At 38.0% G+C, this 17199-nt stretch overlaps 2 protein-coding genes across 2 annotated transcripts; one reads left to right on the top strand and one right to left on the bottom strand.

Moving 5' to 3' along the window:
* Positions 1-1165: 1165 nt before the first annotated feature.
* On the top strand, positions 1166-9038 carry LOC140939255 (uncharacterized). The gene is made up of 3 exons (XM_073388834.1): positions 1166-1235; positions 1473-1782; positions 3871-9038. The coding sequence occupies exons 1-3, from the start codon at positions 1212-1214 to the stop codon at positions 6210-6212; spliced, it is 2676 nt and encodes an 891-aa protein (XP_073244935.1). The 5' UTR covers positions 1166-1211; the 3' UTR covers positions 6213-9038.
* Positions 7910-16643, bottom strand: LOC140939257 (uncharacterized). Its single transcript, XM_073388835.1, has 5 exons — positions 16384-16643; positions 14302-14662; positions 12971-13393; positions 11931-12271; positions 7910-10847 (listed from the first exon to the last, which is right to left on the bottom strand). Exons 1-5 carry the CDS (start codon positions 16417-16419, stop codon positions 10092-10094), a joined length of 1917 nt encoding a protein of 638 aa, XP_073244936.1. The 5' UTR covers positions 16420-16643; the 3' UTR covers positions 7910-10091.
* Positions 16644-17199: the final 556 nt, after the last annotated feature.

Here is a 17199-nt window from a genome sequence, read left to right as displayed (position 1 = left end):
AGTCGAAGGACCCTAAGGTAAGTTCTGCCAAAAGCTTCGTACATGGAAGGACCCCTAACCAGGCCGAGGGCCGGCCGAGGGGATTGCATCCCTGGAGACCCAGGGGCAGTCAGTCGGGTCGGGAAAAGGCGGGACGAGCTAAGGAGCCGGCTCCTTCGCCCGTGCTTGAGGATGAGGGGATAGTCACTGGAAGCTTTTTAGCGGAAACACAACATGTCGCACTGACTGGACCTAAATTTTTAAAGAAAAAATTAAAACAAAATTTAAACTGCAATTTGACTACTTCTAACACTAACAAGAAACAGGGTTGCAGTCCCGTTACAATTTGAATAGGTCTTAATAGTACCTACCCACAAAAAGTTTTAAAAAAAACTAGTCAAGGCGGGTAGGTATGATTTAGTTAGGCTCGGATTTCAAATAAGCAGCAGTAAAAGATTACAATAAATAGTAAATTATAATAATAGCAGCAATAAAAAATTACAAATAAAAACAGCAAAACAAAATGACTGCACAGAGAAGAAAGAGAAAGAAAGAGATTTCACTATACTGGTCGTAGTTACAGGTGCTACAGTTTTACAAGTTTTTAATGAACTCAAGAATCAGAAGATGGTGTAAAGTACAAATACTCCTGTTTAAATATTAATATTAAAGAATCTAATAAGTGTTTCATGTATTTGTTTGTTAAATAAGTTTCTGCTGACAGACTTTTTAACATTTTCAGGTAATATTTTCATACTCCAAATTGGAGTACAGGGTCATGACATGGTTTTGAAAATAGTTTTGCCTTGCGGCCAGAAAGCGTCTTCAAGGGTGCATGTTTATTGACCAGTCTATTACATTTATTGTAAAACATCGAGAACATTTTACCTATGTCTTGATGGGTATCTAAAGTAATAATGTCCTAATTTATTTGAGTTAGTTCATTATTTATTAAAATTTTCATGCAGGTGAAAAATTAGAATAGTCCCGCTCTTTTAATAGGTAAAGCAGATAAAACTCGACCAGACGGGTGACGTGAAATACAAAACTGTGAAAAATCCCCTTCCACCTTCATTTTCAGACCAAACTGAGTTTTTATCTCAAGGTCGACAAGGTCAACATTGGCCAACATTCCCTGACATTCAGTTCTGAAAGTCTGGAATTTGGCACTGGTACCAGTCTCCGCGCTATCTCGGGGGGAAGTGCACGTATCATCTCAAGGATGCCGAAGTATGGAGGTCCGTGTTTTGTTCGAGGTAATTAACCGTTTTATACACTACTTACGGAAATTTTTCAAGGTTTGCATGATTTATAGAGCTGTAATTGGCCATTTGTCACTAAGGAAATCTTTGCAGCACAATATAAGGCCATTTTCTGAGGAACTGAATGTAGTCTTCCGCTAATACGTCAGTCGAGATCAAACATGCATGATCAAATCACTGTCAAAAATGTCGCAGCTCATTCAAATAACTTATTTATGTATTCACTCCAAGGGAATTCTTGACAAATCCACAGTTGAACATGGGAAAAAAGATTGGAAACGCCGGCATTTCGTGTTCAAACACATATTGGCAAGTAACATCAGAAGTCTTGAATTTTACCCGGCTGCAACAAAGAATTGGCGAAAATCCGAACCCAAAGGCGTTCTGGCGCTTTACCCCGGCTATGAAGTCCTAAAAGTTCATGAACCAAGACGCAATTTTGTCTTTGAAATCAAAACAGTTGATCACACTTACCGCTTAGCAGCACATTCAGAAGATGAACTCAATCAATGGATTCTTATTTTGGAAAGGGAAAGCATTAGTAAGTATTTCCTAGCATGCTGACACAGCTGTAACGTTAAATATTGATAATCTTAAGCTAAAAGCCTATTTTTATGACTTTATTTTGAAGTGAACATTCTACAGGAGTGGCAATACTGGTCCACAATGCACGATGATGCCATTTTACAACAACTACCAGAATGCTTCAGTTTATTGTTTTCTTGTGCAAAGTAAGGCTATTGTTTTGTAAACCTCAGTGGGAATGACAAATTTGAATAAGAAAGCAAAAATGAAATGAATTCTTGTACCATATTATAGGAAATTAACGCTCCATGAAATTAACGTGAATTGTTACAATTTCGCATTAATTTAAGTCGCATTAATTTTGTTGAGCGTTAATTTCCACGACGTTAATGAAGTGCAGTGTTAATTCCACGCTCTTAATTTCCAATATTTTAACCCCAATTTTGGAACCTGTTGAGACATTCTTGACACCTAAAAAACATTAACTACAAGCTTTCTTTCTTTCCATTTATCCTTTATTTTTCATCTTTCACAAAAGCTGAGGCGAAGGTTTACAATGTTTCTTCAATATCTTCTCCTTTGATTTCAGCCAAGATAGATTTCAAAATGTCAGCACCAACTCTGTCTTAATTGTGTTAATTTCCTTTATTATGAAATTCTACCTCCTCTCTCGTGTTAATTTTCTTTATTTGAAAGTCGTTTTCTATTAAATTCGCATTAATTTAAGTCGCGTTAATTTCCAATACCTTAATTTCGTGGAGCATTAATATGTAATTATGTAATATTAAAGGTAGTTGTAGTCAAATTTCGACATCGTGAAAATGGCCTATTATTTTTCTTTATCATATTTATAAAATAAAGCCAAACATAGCATACTAAGGGCTTGATGGCTGCCTAATAAAGATGACAACAATAGAACTCTCCAAGGGATGACCAAAAGGTGGCCACAACCACTGGCTGAAGGTGGCTGCAGAATAGAGGCTTCTAACAACACTGTTGACACAGGAATAAATGTATTGTTTAGAAAAAAATCTAGTGGAAAATTTCTTGGAGGATTTTGTTTTAAGGAGATATTTTGCCTTACATTTTAGATAATAATGATCATGTTAAATTTTTATTAGCATGGAGAAACTGTTTTCATAACGCATAATGCTAACTTGGAAATTCAATAGTTTTCTCCATTTCCTTGTGTACAAAAATATGCCAAAGAGTTTTGGTAACCTTTTCTGAGGAGTGCCTCCTCTTTCTCATTTACATATTGCTTATTGTCAACAACCACATTTGCAATTCTCTTTGTTTGCAGTCGTGAAAACCAGCCATTTCATCATTAATCCTGTTCATCAAAAAAATAATTTGCCCTTTTGGTCTAGTACATGTTAGCTATAGCTTGCACAATGGATAAGCTGTAAAAATGATCTTCTTTGCACCGTGATTCTCTGTATTAATATGAAAGCATCCTTAGTTATTCAATCATTCATCCATCCTCTCTTCTTGGCAAGACCTTATTCGAGATATCAAATGCAGTTTTTCAATCAAAGAACTTAACTACTAGCCTGAATTTCATCTGATTCATCTTTAACGTTCAAACTATCAACTGCATATATGAAAAACCAACTCCTACTGACTCTCCGCAATGCTTCTTCATTCACAGTTCAATTTAGCTATTCAGTTTCAAAGACAATGGCAATTTTGCTGTTAACGATAATGATTATCGAAATGTTTGAACTCTACGCAAGCATGCAAGGGATGCGATCCGCTGGATATCAAGCGACAACCCCACTAAAATTTCTCATAATTATGTAAATGTTTAGACAATCAACCAATCAAAATCACTACCCGGTTTTCAGGTAGTGACGTCACTGCTGAGAGGAGGGAACAACTCGAAGTAATTCGATGAAATTCAGGCTACTTAACTACAGTTATAACTTCTTGCAATAATGGCAAACTTTCATGAGGGGCCACCAAAATCTTGGTATTTTGGGTGGACATCTTGTAAATAGGGGAATCCAAAATTAAGTGAGTTGGTTACACAGATGATTGACTGTGTTGTTGCTGAGAGGTATTTAATTTATTATTTTGCACTGTCTTTTGATTTGTTAAACAGTTAACTCATTCTATGTGGAGCCAGAAAATAATGACCAAATGGCAAAGCTGGGAGCAAGTGATATGTGCCATCTCCATGTTGCCAACAGTGAACTGCGACTTCTCTGTGCAAAGGATGGAAGGCTCCTTGTGGCCTGGCCCTTTACATGTCTTAGGCGATACATGAGTACACGAGGAAAATTTACAGTGGAAGCTGGGCGGCGAGCACCTACAGGAGAGGGCAAGTTTACATTCCTAACTCCACAACATGATGAGATTTATAAGCTTTTGGATCATGTCATCAAGTCCCGTGCAGGGCAAACAAGCATAACAAAATCACATCAACCACCAGAACAGACGAAGTCAGTGCCAACTGATGAAAGAAAGGACATCCCGCAAAATGGTTATGATAAGCCAATGGCTACATCACCAAGAAAAGATGAACAGATGTTGGCAGGAAGTTCAAATTCAATGAACAATGCATATGCTGCTCCTTATGGACACCTTCCTCCCAGAGATACTGTAAAGAAAGCTTCACCCATTTTGATTAGACGCACACCTCAAGCTGTGCCAGACAGTAGATTGATTGCAGATGCAGATGTCAGTGAGGAGTATAATACCTTGAGTCACCCTGTACAAGGATTTGAGGAGAAGGGTTCAAAAGGTTTTGTTGAGGCTGAATATTGTGTTCTTGATCAGTGCCTTTCTCCACCCACAGAAGGACAGGATATGTACAATACCACCCACCACCATGGCAAATTTCAAACACCGGCAGCCTCTCAGTACTCAGTTACAGAAGATGCTTATAATGTCCTTGGTGAAACACTTCCACATGTGGTAGACAATGCGTCTCGAGGAAATGAAGAAAATGCTTACAACACCCTGGACATGACAAAAAATCAAACATCTTCAACATCTTCACAGCTTGAGCAAACATACAATACCCTAGACCATGCAGCCCCTACTAGACCTCCTCGTAAACCTATTCAACCACTGCCAAGAACCAGGCCACCTGCTGCAAAGTCTTCACCTAAATCCCCAGCCAGGAAGCTCTCCAGTGATCTTGCCAGTAATCTTCAGTCATCCCCTGCTAATACAAATGATGATACGTATAATACTTTGGGCATAAACAGTAGAGCGCCCCCTTCCCTGGTAAGGAGAGTGCCTGATGAAGTTGATGACAATACCTACAACACCCTGGAAACGTCAAACCAAAGGCAGGCTCCTCCAGTTCCTGTAAGGAAAACACCTGATCAACTGCTTAAGAAACATCTGAAATCGCGGCAGACATTTGATGAAAATAGCGATATGTATAACACACTGGATCATACAAAAGTCGGGCATCAGTCACCAGTTACAACAAGGAAGATGCATTTTCGAACTTTTTCAGGTGAGAGTAGTGAAGTCTACAATACACTTGATGCAGATAAAAGAGTAGGTGCCAACCCAATTCCACCTTCAAGGGTTACAAAACAATCTTCACTGTCAGCTGATGATGATGGAATGTACAGTACTCTTGATTCTTCAAGAGGTGGTGCTGTGAAGAGTGCAATTCATAATGAAAAATTGGATAATGTACAGTCAAGAAATGATCATGTGGATGACATGTACAATACACTAAATTCAGCAAGAACAGGGGCTTCCGTGCCACCTCCTGTCCCCACCCAGAGGACCAGTGAAAGCAGCATTACTAGAAGCCCCCTCCATAGTCCTATCAAAAAGGCGGCAGACTCCCCAGCGTTAAGGAAGAACTTTGCTTCAAGCCTGCAATCATTTCACTGCTCTCTAGATGATGATAATGCATTGCAGCCAGGGGTTCCTCAAAAGTCGTCTTCTTTAGATGACCTTGATTCTTATGCTAGCATTGATTATACGATGGTGTGCCAACCAAAAGGCACCCAAGGCCAGTATCCAATCCCAGCACAGAGGGCTGCGAACATCAAGGGGGTACCATTCAAGGGTAGAAAAAGCAGTGCCCCAGATATAATCTCACTTGCAAAGACAAATACCACTGGCAAAAATGCTAAGAAAGGAGGAAAGAGTGGACTTGTGCTGAACTTAAAGGCTTCACTGGAAGCAGGAGGGTTAGATTTCAGTAAAGCAAGGAGAAAACCTAAAAATAAATTGTCCCGAGAGGATAGTAGTGGAGATTTGCCCACCCATTCAGAGGTTGAAGAACATGGTGTCACACCAACTGAGGAGGTCTTTTCACCAGGTACACCACCCATAAAACCTGGACGGTCCTCATCATCACCAGCAGATCCCAATAAAGAAGATGTTGTTTATGATGAATTAAATCAGCCAGAACTAAGACCCAAGTCACTACAGATTACAAAACCGAAGAGAAGTCCAAAGAAGTCTTAGAGTACACTGAACTTTTCCTTTAGTGCACATTATTGCCATTAATTAGTGATATCTAAGGTGGCATTCATTAGTAGCACCTAATTTTATGTCCACTTCGTACCACTAGTTTATTAGTAAGAACTACATGCACTTAATTATTGCAGAGAACCAACTTACAGGATTATTCATTGTCCTTGTGGGATCAGTATTATAGCCTGCAAGCATGCACTGCACTGGGAAGTGAGAGAGTTGTAGAGTCTAGTGCATGACCTTCAACTCTCACACGGGGAGGCCACAAAAAAATGTTTGATTATTCATTTTCTTTCAACTTGGAGGAAATTATTAACATCATCAACAAGGTTAACAGGGCTGTGCTCTAGCAGACCCCGGTGGCCCCTTGCGCCTAACTTTTGCTCTCAGACGACTAGGAAATCTTAGTCTTTTAGTACAGATCATATGCTGGGCTTATGCTAGATTTTACAGTTTCAGAGCACTGGGCTCCCTTCAATTTTCCTTAGAGCACAGCCTTGGGTGCATATTATTGTTAAATACTACAAATGTACTTATTAACCGAGAGTGAGGTCATTACAGGAAAATCTCAGACCGAGGTCTTGATGTATTGACTGAGTGATAGTAACGTCAATACATTAATACCATCAGTTAACTCAAAATTAAAGAATATGAATAGTCACTCAGTTTAACTTCTTACTAGGCAACGTAGTAATCAAATTGAATTTGAAAAGGTAATAATTTTCGTCATGTAGCCAAATTGCATAGCCACTATGATCATAGTACATACTGCTATGTCAATTTGTGCGTTTGTTTATCAAAATATTAATGTGGCCTTCTGATGACAATTGTATTAAATAGTGCACTGCATAAATTATTATCAATTTGTTTTGTTCATGAGCATAAAAATGAAATAATGTAACTGTTTTTTTACTGTAGGAGTGACTCATGACTATAAAATGTGTTTATTGTAGTACAAGGAATATTATTTTTGTTATGACACATAAACCCCTAGAATTTGCTACTGCTCCAATAAGAATTTAAGACCCACAGTTAACACAAAGTCCCAGGGGCAGAAGCATTTAAATTATATATTATGTACATTTGTCCTGTTCCCAGAGAATTATGTTATTGTTTACTCTGCCAGAAATCGATCTAGTTTTTTAACCCCCCCCCCCCCCCCCTTTTTTTGCCTGTTTATTCAAAATAACATTGACTGTTGACATCATTTTAATAAACAGAAAATCCTTAATATTGGTGAATAAATATTTAGAAAATAAATGATATGTTTACATGTCCATAACAAGACCCTATAGTAGAGGAGGGATTTTTTGTTACACCTATTATAACTTTAACCCTTTAAACCCTAAGATCAAAATTTGAATTCTCATTTGTTGCCCCCGTTCATTTCCTACAAAAGTAGTGGGGAGAAGTTGATAAAATATCAAGCAAATTCATCTTGTGTGATCATGTCCATAATTCTCATGACCACTCTGTTTTACAAAGCATCGACATTAGAGGGAGAAATTTGATGCTGATCACTCTTAGAGCTTAAAGGGTTAAAGACATGATAGAATGTGAATTTCTGTAGCGTAAAAATTCAGCAGTTACATTAAGGAGAATACCTTTATTTTTGGTAAAATAAAACAATAAATTTTTTATTGGAAGCAATCACAAATTGACACCAATGATAATACACGCCGCAACAGTGTTGTTGAAAACTATTTTATTACTAGACACTACTATTTACATAAAATGCCGATTTACTCCAATCAACTTGTCAATAGATATCAATCAGGAACTGATGTCCAGTCCACTTATGTGAAAACAAAAATGTATATATTTTATGAACAATGGTCTATTTTTTATCAAAGTGGTTACTGTATTGATAAAGACAGACATGGCATTAATTTTAATGAATGAGTTTTTAAGGCTAGGTTTTTTTTGCAATTTATACTATATATATTAAGATGGTTATTCAACATGAGTGGAAATTAAGAATAAGTCATCAGTAATTTATGACTTAAAAGAAAATTTATGAATTCTGAAAGGTCAATTCTGCAGGCTGTCACCCTAAAAGCAACATCTCGCGCAAAAACCAAACAACAAATCTGGAAGACAAGTTGGAAGAGTGTTACACTTGCTGCAGTGAATATTACAAGTTCTTGCAGCATTCACTTCAAGAAATCAAGTGGTTTAAAAAACTGGAAGTGTGCAGAGGTGTTCCTTTTGGGCACTGAACTCTTTTCTGTGTTTCAGTACAAAATAATGACAGCCACTTAAAATTATAAAACAATTTAATAGTGAAGTATTCTTTCTAAATAACGCATAAAAGCAGTTATGTCACGCCTTTACTCTAGGGTAGAAAGGGCCATGGCCACACCTTCACCACAGACAAGGCAAGCTCGGTGATCATTGAAGGTACGGGTTGCTAGGGGGGTCTGAAGGCATGCCCCACAAGAAAGCTATGAAAAATTCCTTTCAGCATTTTTTGTAAGGTACTATTTTGTCAGAAAAATTCAAATTTGTTTTACGGCAGAATTATTTTATCCAACACAATATTTTCTTTTAATTTGGTCAAAATCTAAACAATCTAGGAGCTTCTTGCTAGCTATGGCCCTGCCACATTGAAATAAAATTGAAAAATTTAGTAGATAATATATTTTTGTATTTTTAGTAATATAGTGTTTTAATTTGGTGAAAATCTAAACAATCTAGGTGCTTCTTGCTAGCTATGGCCCTGCCACATTGAAATAAAATTGAAAAATTTAGTAGATAATATATTTTTGTATTTTTAGTAATATAGTATTTTTAAAAATAAAAATCAATGAAAGTGAAGTTTCCCTATGTTTTCTTGCTGTTTTGAAGTGAATTTGGGAAGGCCTTTCATTACATAGGAGAGAACAATGCATTCAATATTATTTTGAACAGGCTATCTTGAGCTGTATAGAAAACAGAAAAAGCTAGAAAGCTTGAGCAAACAGCCCTCTTTGGAATAAACATGCCTTTACTAAAAAGAAATAGCATATCACAACCATTCTTCTCAACCCCACATTGGCCTTTAGTGAGCCCCACCCCGCATAATCAGGGATGTAGCTAGGTAGAAGTCATGCCAGCTTTTGTACTCAACTGCACCTTCAAAATTACCTCATGTCTTTGTATGCCAGAGCAATTTGAACTGGTGGTAATCTTTTTGTCAACAAGAAAAAATGGTTGGCAGCCTGCTATAAGCTTCATCCCTGCCTTCTTAACCCAATCCAACAAAAATACACCAATGAGGGACTAGTTATATTAGTATTACTTTCCAATCTCACAAGGAACAGAAAACCATTATTAACATATCAACATGAGTAAGCAAACTTCATGTTGCTGTATTTATAGCCCCCCCTATCTTTAATCCCCATAAATAAAGGGGCTGGGCTTAATAAAGCATTGCAACTTTATAATAAATTGACAATAATTGTTGCATCTATGGACTAAAATAATCTTGTAAAATTATACCTGTTGATTTTCAAAGTACAAAAAACTCAAATGAATATTACACTAATATTATCCACAACACAACTTAAAGTAACAATAATTATTGATTTCAATTGGTTTTCAGTTCTCGTACTTCACATGAGCCCAATCAACTCCAAGTTTAAGCCGACACAAATTAATTTACACCAGCTGAATTGATTCAGACTGCCTTAAGGACGTCTGAATCACCACCAGTCCCCAGTCATTATTCAGCCAGGCATGAAGAACAGCTGAGCCATATCCAAATTCAGTTAGCTGTTTCAAATTGATTCAAACCCTGTACTTCACATAAACTTCATTCACTGAATTTAATTCGGCTCATGTGAAGTATCCCATCCGAACCGGGCCTAAGAAGCATAATCATCATCCTTTTTATTCCCCTTCCCATGAAACATTAGACATTTCTGACAGAGTTCTCTCTAATATCTCCACTTGGCCAGTATACGAGCCCTTCTTAGCTGGTAGTTCTGGTGCAACAGTAATAAACTCTGCTTTTCCTTCACCATAATCCGATGGGCTAACTGTGTTCGCTAATGACACCCTTTCAGAGCGCGGCTTTTGTGGTGGTATGATAGGAAAGAATGTATCATCAAGTGCCTTGCTATCATCATTGTTAGCGGCAAATGCTCCAAAATGAGTGTATTTGGGAGGACTTGAGGGTGAACCACTCAAGATGCTATCAGAACTCTTGCTTTTTCTCCTTGTATGGACAAGAGTGGAGCCTGAAGCCATTTCAGCCTGCTGCCGGTTCTTTTTCATTTTGCTAGGATCCACTGTAGCATAAACATGAGGTAGAACTTCAACACTTGATGAATTAGCTGCATTAAGATACACAAAGTTGGGAGATCCAACCACTGAGATTTTCCTTTCTTCCCTTGCAAAGCTTCCTTTCTCTGGACTCTCCTGGTATACATTAGTCATTCTCTGGGATGATGCCGGCAAAGAGTGGGGCTCAATCACTTTCGACTTTCCACCACTTGATTCTGGAGCACATGCTTTACTACTTGTTAAATCACGAACAGGTTGTCTAATTCCCACATTGTCTAGAGATGGCTTATTGGTTTCTTTTCCCCGTGGCAAACGTTTCAAAGGCAAGGGAGGCTTTTCTTCTTTTTGTAGTCCTCGGTCCTGTAAACACCATAACATGTATCATGGAGTCAGCTCTGGGAGCCAGTCTAGCAAGCAGAATACATAGTGGATTTGTAAGTTAAAGATAAAAATATTTTTAGCACCCCTTATAGCAGGACTAGCATAAACCCACCCACTTTTTAGAAGAACACCATTTTTGAGGTACAATCCCCAATTGACCTTTCCAGCATTCAGGTTTCATACACAGTCTTGGCTGCAAAATTATTATTTGTTCAAGTACGCCTCCCTTAGCAGTCAAATTAATAAAGCCTGATCCATGCCCAGATTGGTCTAATTCTTATTTTCTGAAGCCTGCTAAAAAGATGGAAAATTATAGTAAATTTGAATATAGGGCACACTTTATCAATATAGAGAGCTATTGGAAGAGATTTTTTTTCCATTGGTTTTTTTTTGTCTGTTTGTTTGATTTTTTTTTTTTTCAAGTTTCAATACTCTTTGGTTAATTAAGGTGATGTAGTCCCAGTCCCTTACTCAATTTGAAAGTGGCCACTTGATTGCACTTTTAATGAGCACACATTTCACGTATTTTATAATAATCAATTTCAGACCACACAACCAGACCGCACTAACCCACACAATGGAACTAAAATATGAAAACTTATTAAGATGGAATCCACCAGGACATTGGGTAATTTTGACTTTTAGTGGACAAAAATCTTGTACCAGAATAATTTAAAGCATATTGCATTCTTTCTTACATTTTTGAAGGGCTAAAGATGTAATAAATCATCTGTAGTAACCCCAAAAAAATTTCTTATGGGAGCCCGAGAAAATGAATGTCAAATTTCACAAAATTACATCTTACAAATGAAATTTTCAGAATTTTACCTGTGTAATCACAATTCTTGGGAAATTTGACATTCATTTCCTCGGACTTCCATGACAAATTTTCTTTGGTGTTACTAAATATTATTCACCTCGGTATCAGGGGCTAGTGGTGATATTTACCTCACCGCTGCGAGGCTCGGTAAATATTCAACAACAGCCACCTCCACTTTGGTGAATAATTATTATTTATTTCAGCAACAAAGAGACTTGTGTTAGCCATGCTTACAAACTTACCAGAGGAGGAACTGAGGTACGGCTTGAAGTACTAGGTGAACGAGCCAATCGATCGTAGGTACCGTCGTGTATGCTACTTGCTGATGGCACAGGGTTAAGCCTATTGTACTGGTCCCTAGCATGAGATGACTGAGAACCCCAGCTTGGCAATCGATCCAGACGATTGTAGCAAAGATTGGACTCCGAATTCAAGGAGACACCACCTAAACTATGTGCACTTCCAATACTGTCAGATCTTCCCAGATGATTGTACATGCCTTGTGATGAGCCTGCTGTGTCAATAGATTGTGGAGCAGTTGGGTTGATGTTCCTCAACGTCCCATCCCGGCTGAATGGAGGGCCTAGATAACATTGAAAGTTTATTTGGACAGGTTTTCTATAGGTCAAATTTCATAGGTCACCATTGCAGGTCACTGTTTTATCGATTGGTAACTACCAGTAAACCAAATAGTTTCCCCTTGATCAAAAACAACATTTTGGATAGGGATTAGGGCTAGGAGACACTTCTGGTTTTGCTGTTTTATCTGCAGCACAAGGACCTGTATTCACATTTGTGGAATGTAACGTGTAAAAAATACCTGCTAAGTTTCTTCTTTATTCAGTGATCAGTTTGGGTTACGTCCACTTACATAAAGTTATGCTTGCAGAGCTAGTTCTTTTATCTTCACTTTTAAAGTAAAAATAAATGACCAAAATTTCCAAGGTACAACTTAGACCATTGTCTTTGAATAGCAGAAACCTCTACTTCAGTTACAAAAGCTAAGAAGAGTACAAAACTGGAACCAGATCAACTCACTCAAATACTTTTCAGACAATAATACCCACTATGTACCCCGTAAGTAAATGAGCTGATCCAGTCTGAGTTTTGTACCTACCCTATCGCAAACATTCAGTTTGCTCAAAGCCAAAATTTATAAGGGCTCCCCTGCCCCTTGCTTAGGCAAAAAGTTTTCACTCATTTGAGGAAAAATGGCACAGGTACTTGCTAATTTATTATTTCAAGGTGAATTAATATCATTGTATTTCAGCTAAGCAAATACCTGATACAGTAGACTGCCAGCTAACTGAAAACCGGAGTTGATCATAAGCTCTTTCAATGTCATCGTCGGTCAAGTTATGATTTAATGCCGCTGGTGAATGAACCCCAGGCTGCCTCCTCAGTCTAGCTGAAGCAAAACTGTCAATAACATCAAATATCCTGTTATCATCACCATTTTGCGTGAAAAAATCGTACTTTCCTTCACCCATTGGTGAGGCTCTTCCAGCCTCAAATATGAACTCATTAGCATCCAATGATTCATAATTGCGTATTGTAGTCAGTGGCCACTGGGCCAGTACAGCTCGTGTGCGTTCCAGTGCTAGCGTCAAACCCCATTTAGAGATGTGCAAAAGGCACTGTTGGTCCCTTGCTCCTATTCGTTGCATTTGCCGATTACCACTGCCTCGGACTCTAAACACTTCACCTGTGATAAACATAAGATCGTGAAAATTATCAGAAATAAGAAAAACGGCAGCTAAACAGCAAACTTATTTGTTGCAAGTATTACAAAGAAAAAACAGCATCTCACAGTATACAAATGTATTCACGTGGTTAGGGGGCAATAAAAAACAGGGTTACCCTAATAAACTAAGGTAATAATAATAATAATATAATTTGTATTGTACCTTTTCTATAAAATATTCAAAAGTGCATCACAATAGTAATTAATAACTAAATTTTACAAATCTTTCTATCATAAATCTTAAAAATATTTACATTTAAATGAGTAAAAGATAATTACAAATATATAGAGATATAGATATACTAAGATAACTGAAATGATTCCTTAAATAAAAATGTCTTAATTAAAGTCTTAAAAGATTCTAAGTTCGCACGTGGACCTTGGTAACTTATTCCATAGGAAAGGAGCAGCTACCTGGAAAGCTGCTCCAGCAGGTAACACAACAGAGAAACAAGAGTTTGACAACTGCTTCACACTGAATGAAGATTGGTGCCTGCAATGTCTGGTGAACTGCTCCCATGGCAGGCGATGCCTGTAACCCAGGCACACCCAAAAAGAGTGGTCAAGGCATGTCGGTTTCACTTTGCTTACAGTAAAAACAAATTAAAAGAGCTTGGAAAGAGAGGGGCCAAAATGAAACAATCTCCTTCCAAGCTCTTTTAATTTGTTTTTAATGAAAATTTTGTGGAGCATTTAATGCTCCACAGAGAAACTGACACCCTGAAAAGTGCTCCGTGAAGCTACAACAAGAGTGCTTATTGCATTACACATATCCATGTTACCACTAAATGCCCTTTAAAAAACAGCTGCTCTTTATAGAACTTAGTTCAATTTGCATTTAAATGACATAACACCTCATGCAAACCAACCTGCTATTCGTGGGTTCATCAAAGTTTGCATCTGTAGCTGAATGACCCACAAGTCCATAACAGTCTCACTCTCAGCCGCAAGCAACAGGGACTCAGCATCAGTGCTTATCTCAAAGACAAACTGCTTGGCCTTGTGCTCTGCTCTCTTAAACACTTTGTACCTTGGAAACAGTTCTATTGTCCCACGGGGCATCTGCCTTCGCCAGCCATCCTCTTTGTCAAACCACTGCAGGAATGGCTGATTCCCCGCACAATACTTACGTAGAACATAATATCCTTTCTTCCATTTCTTTGCAAATGATTTTTTCAGCCAGCCCTTGTTCTTACTGACATCTTCTTCCACAGGTTTTTCTAACCATCCCTAATTAGGTGGTAGATTACAGTAAAATGATTAAACGGTGTGTTTCCGAAGATTTAGGTACAATTTTATGCAGATTAGCAAATATCACTAGCAAAAAACTAAATGCAAACTGGTGAAACTGGGGTTAAGGGAAGACAGAAGAAGGAGATACTCTGCACACTCTTCTCTGTGATGGACTCCACCCACTATAAGAGGAAACCATTGAAAAATATATTTAAAAACTTACAACTTCACCTCTACTTTTCACTATATTCATTTTGCAGTGCATAAATGATTTTCCAAAAATGAAAATCTAACTGTTTTAACTAACTCTCGTGCAGCTCCTCTTCAGCTTGTTCACATATTTCAGTCTAGCTCACCTCCCTTGCTCACTTAATGATTTGCTTAACTGTGTGATAATTCTAAGTCAGACTAAAGCTGAAGAGAGGCTTTGGGAATTTCGTTTATAAGGCCAAAAATGGTGTTTATAATGCACTTTCATCCTCCTTTCCCCAATTATCAGAATCAAGGATCAAAGACTATGCTTGCACTTCATACCCAAGCACTAGTGCCAGCTGCATACTGGCAAAAAAGTGATATTGTGTTCACACTGGGCATGTAACTGTGTACAAATTTCCCTCATTTTTCTTCTGTCGGATGCCATTTTGAAACGTGTGAAAAAGCACACTACACCAGCTTCAAATTCATCTTCACTTAATGGCTGCCTTCACTTAACATGCTTAAAAGTTACCAAGTTAATAATTGATCGTGTTTATCATCATGAAATTCTCCGGGGGAGTACTCTCTTACATTTGCCTTATAGGTATTGTTAAAATCTGGAGTAAAGATTTGGCAAACAGAACAATACAACCCTCTAACAATTCCCAGGAAGACGCTCCCCAGATTGCCCATAGAAACTCGCAACCTGAAAAAATAAATACAGACCTGCCAACTCTCATGATTCTCCTGTGAGTCTCACAATTTTTTTAACTTTTCTCACGGCCTCACAACAAAATTCTTAATCTCACGGTCTTTTGGGAAATATCATTCTGAAATGAAATGTTACCCTGCTGAATAAAAACAGAAATTTTGCAGGGAATGCTGGTGCCTGTTTAAGCCTTGATGGGGCTTTGTAAAATAGAATAACACTACTTTTTGTAGAATCTCCCGATTTTTTTTTCACGAGTTTCCAGATTTTTCCTTATCAGGGGTTGGGCAGGTCCGCAAATACTCAGCAAATACAAGGGAGGCCGGGCACTGGGGTGGCTGTTTTTAATGAAAACATAAACATTCAACAAAATGAATAGCCATAACCAAAAGATAATAAGATGAGCAGAGATATTATCAAACTGGCTGTAAACGTCCTCTAAACTATACGATTTATGATTTTATGTAAGATTAAATTTTTGAGCACGACTAATAAATCGAATCCGTGTGACGTTAAAGGATTAAGGATTGAGCTTAATTTAATTGATTAAGTTTAAGTTAGAATTATTCATATTTTCATGCTTGCCTGCCCAAGTTGTTGCAATATTTCATTCCGATCAGTTCAACTAGTCTCACTTATCACAATGGAACATACTTACTCACTAACCGAGGTAATCGATAATCTTGCTTATATCAATCGCGTGTGTGGGAAGTCTGAACGGCACATAGTATTCCGTGTAAACAGTAACAACTATGGAGCAAATATGAATTTGACAAAGTTGTCTTAATAAACACTTTCATACTCGTGTACCTACCTCAAATATATCTTCAATGTCGTCAAGGTCCGACATTAGGATCTTTTTTTCCTGAAAGAAGCGTTATTTTAGTCCGGAAAGTCTGTGCTTTTCAAGCCGACTGCTTGATCGAAGGAATGATTTCTTACTTTCAACAGTACACGTTTTGACGGTCACCGAGTCAGTTTGAACCACAGAAAGAAGCAGAAATTCATGAATATTCAAAAGTTTTCACTCAGTGGTTAAGAGAAAACACTCCCATTCAAAAAAACCTCACGAGTGGCAATGGACACTACGACTACGACGAGCCGCATTCCGTGAAACCGGAAACTGGACGTCACTGTCTGTAGCATCGGAGAGGAACTGGGGAGAAGGTGTGTGCATCGTGGGTTTGAATCGTGGGTGGCCAGCGGAAAGAGCTTTCCTGTTGCGGCGGGGTGACGTGAAGAGATGGGATGACATTTCAGACTACACAAACTCCAGGCCTGTTTTGTTGTTGTTGTTATTTTGGTTTTTGTTTGTTCGTTTGCTTTAAAACTCTCTTGATGCATACGACGACTTGGCACCAATATCCGGCACTGCCTAGAACAAATGAGATGACAACAGGACCCATTATGGTTCTTGATGGTAACAAGAGAAATTCTCTCTTGGTTTGTTTTTGGTTCTCTTTGTACTCCGATTTACCCCTCTCCTCCCAAATTTCAATTTAATCTGGAAAATGTCTCCAATCAATGGTGGGCCCCTGGTTGGGGTCTCTTAGAAATGCAGAGCCTTTAAAAACGTTTGTCTGTTGTTTTGTTATTGTTGTTGTTTCCTGAATTCTAAAGAAACTGTGGT

The sequence above is a fragment of the Porites lutea genome, chromosome 5 (genome assembly GCF_958299795.1).
Source record: "Porites lutea chromosome 5, jaPorLute2.1, whole genome shotgun sequence".
Taxonomy (NCBI): Eukaryota; Metazoa; Cnidaria; class Anthozoa; order Scleractinia; family Poritidae; genus Porites; species Porites lutea.
Note: the sequence above shows the minus strand (reverse complement) of the source record. Positions and strands in the feature narration are given on the sequence as shown.

Coding starts and splice junctions, on each gene's coding strand:
- LOC140939257 (XM_073388835.1), bottom strand. CDS start 16,419: ATGTCGGACCTTGACGACATTGAAGATATATTTGAG. Junction 14,663..16,383: donor ACATTGAAGATATATTTGAG/GTAGGTACACGA, acceptor CCACCTAATTAG/GGATGGTTAGAAAAACCTGT. Junction 13,394..14,301: donor GATGAACCCACGAATAGCAG/GTTGGTTTGCAT, acceptor TGTTTATCACAG/GTGAAGTGTTTAGAGTCCGA.
- LOC140939255 (XM_073388834.1), top strand. CDS start 1,212: ATGGAGGTCCGTGTTTTGTTCGAG. Junction 1,236..1,472: donor AGGTCCGTGTTTTGTTCGAG/GTAATTAACCGT, acceptor ATTCACTCCAAG/GGAATTCTTGACAAATCCAC. Junction 1,783..3,870: donor TTTGGAAAGGGAAAGCATTA/GTAAGTATTTCC, acceptor TTTGTTAAACAG/TTAACTCATTCTATGTGGAG.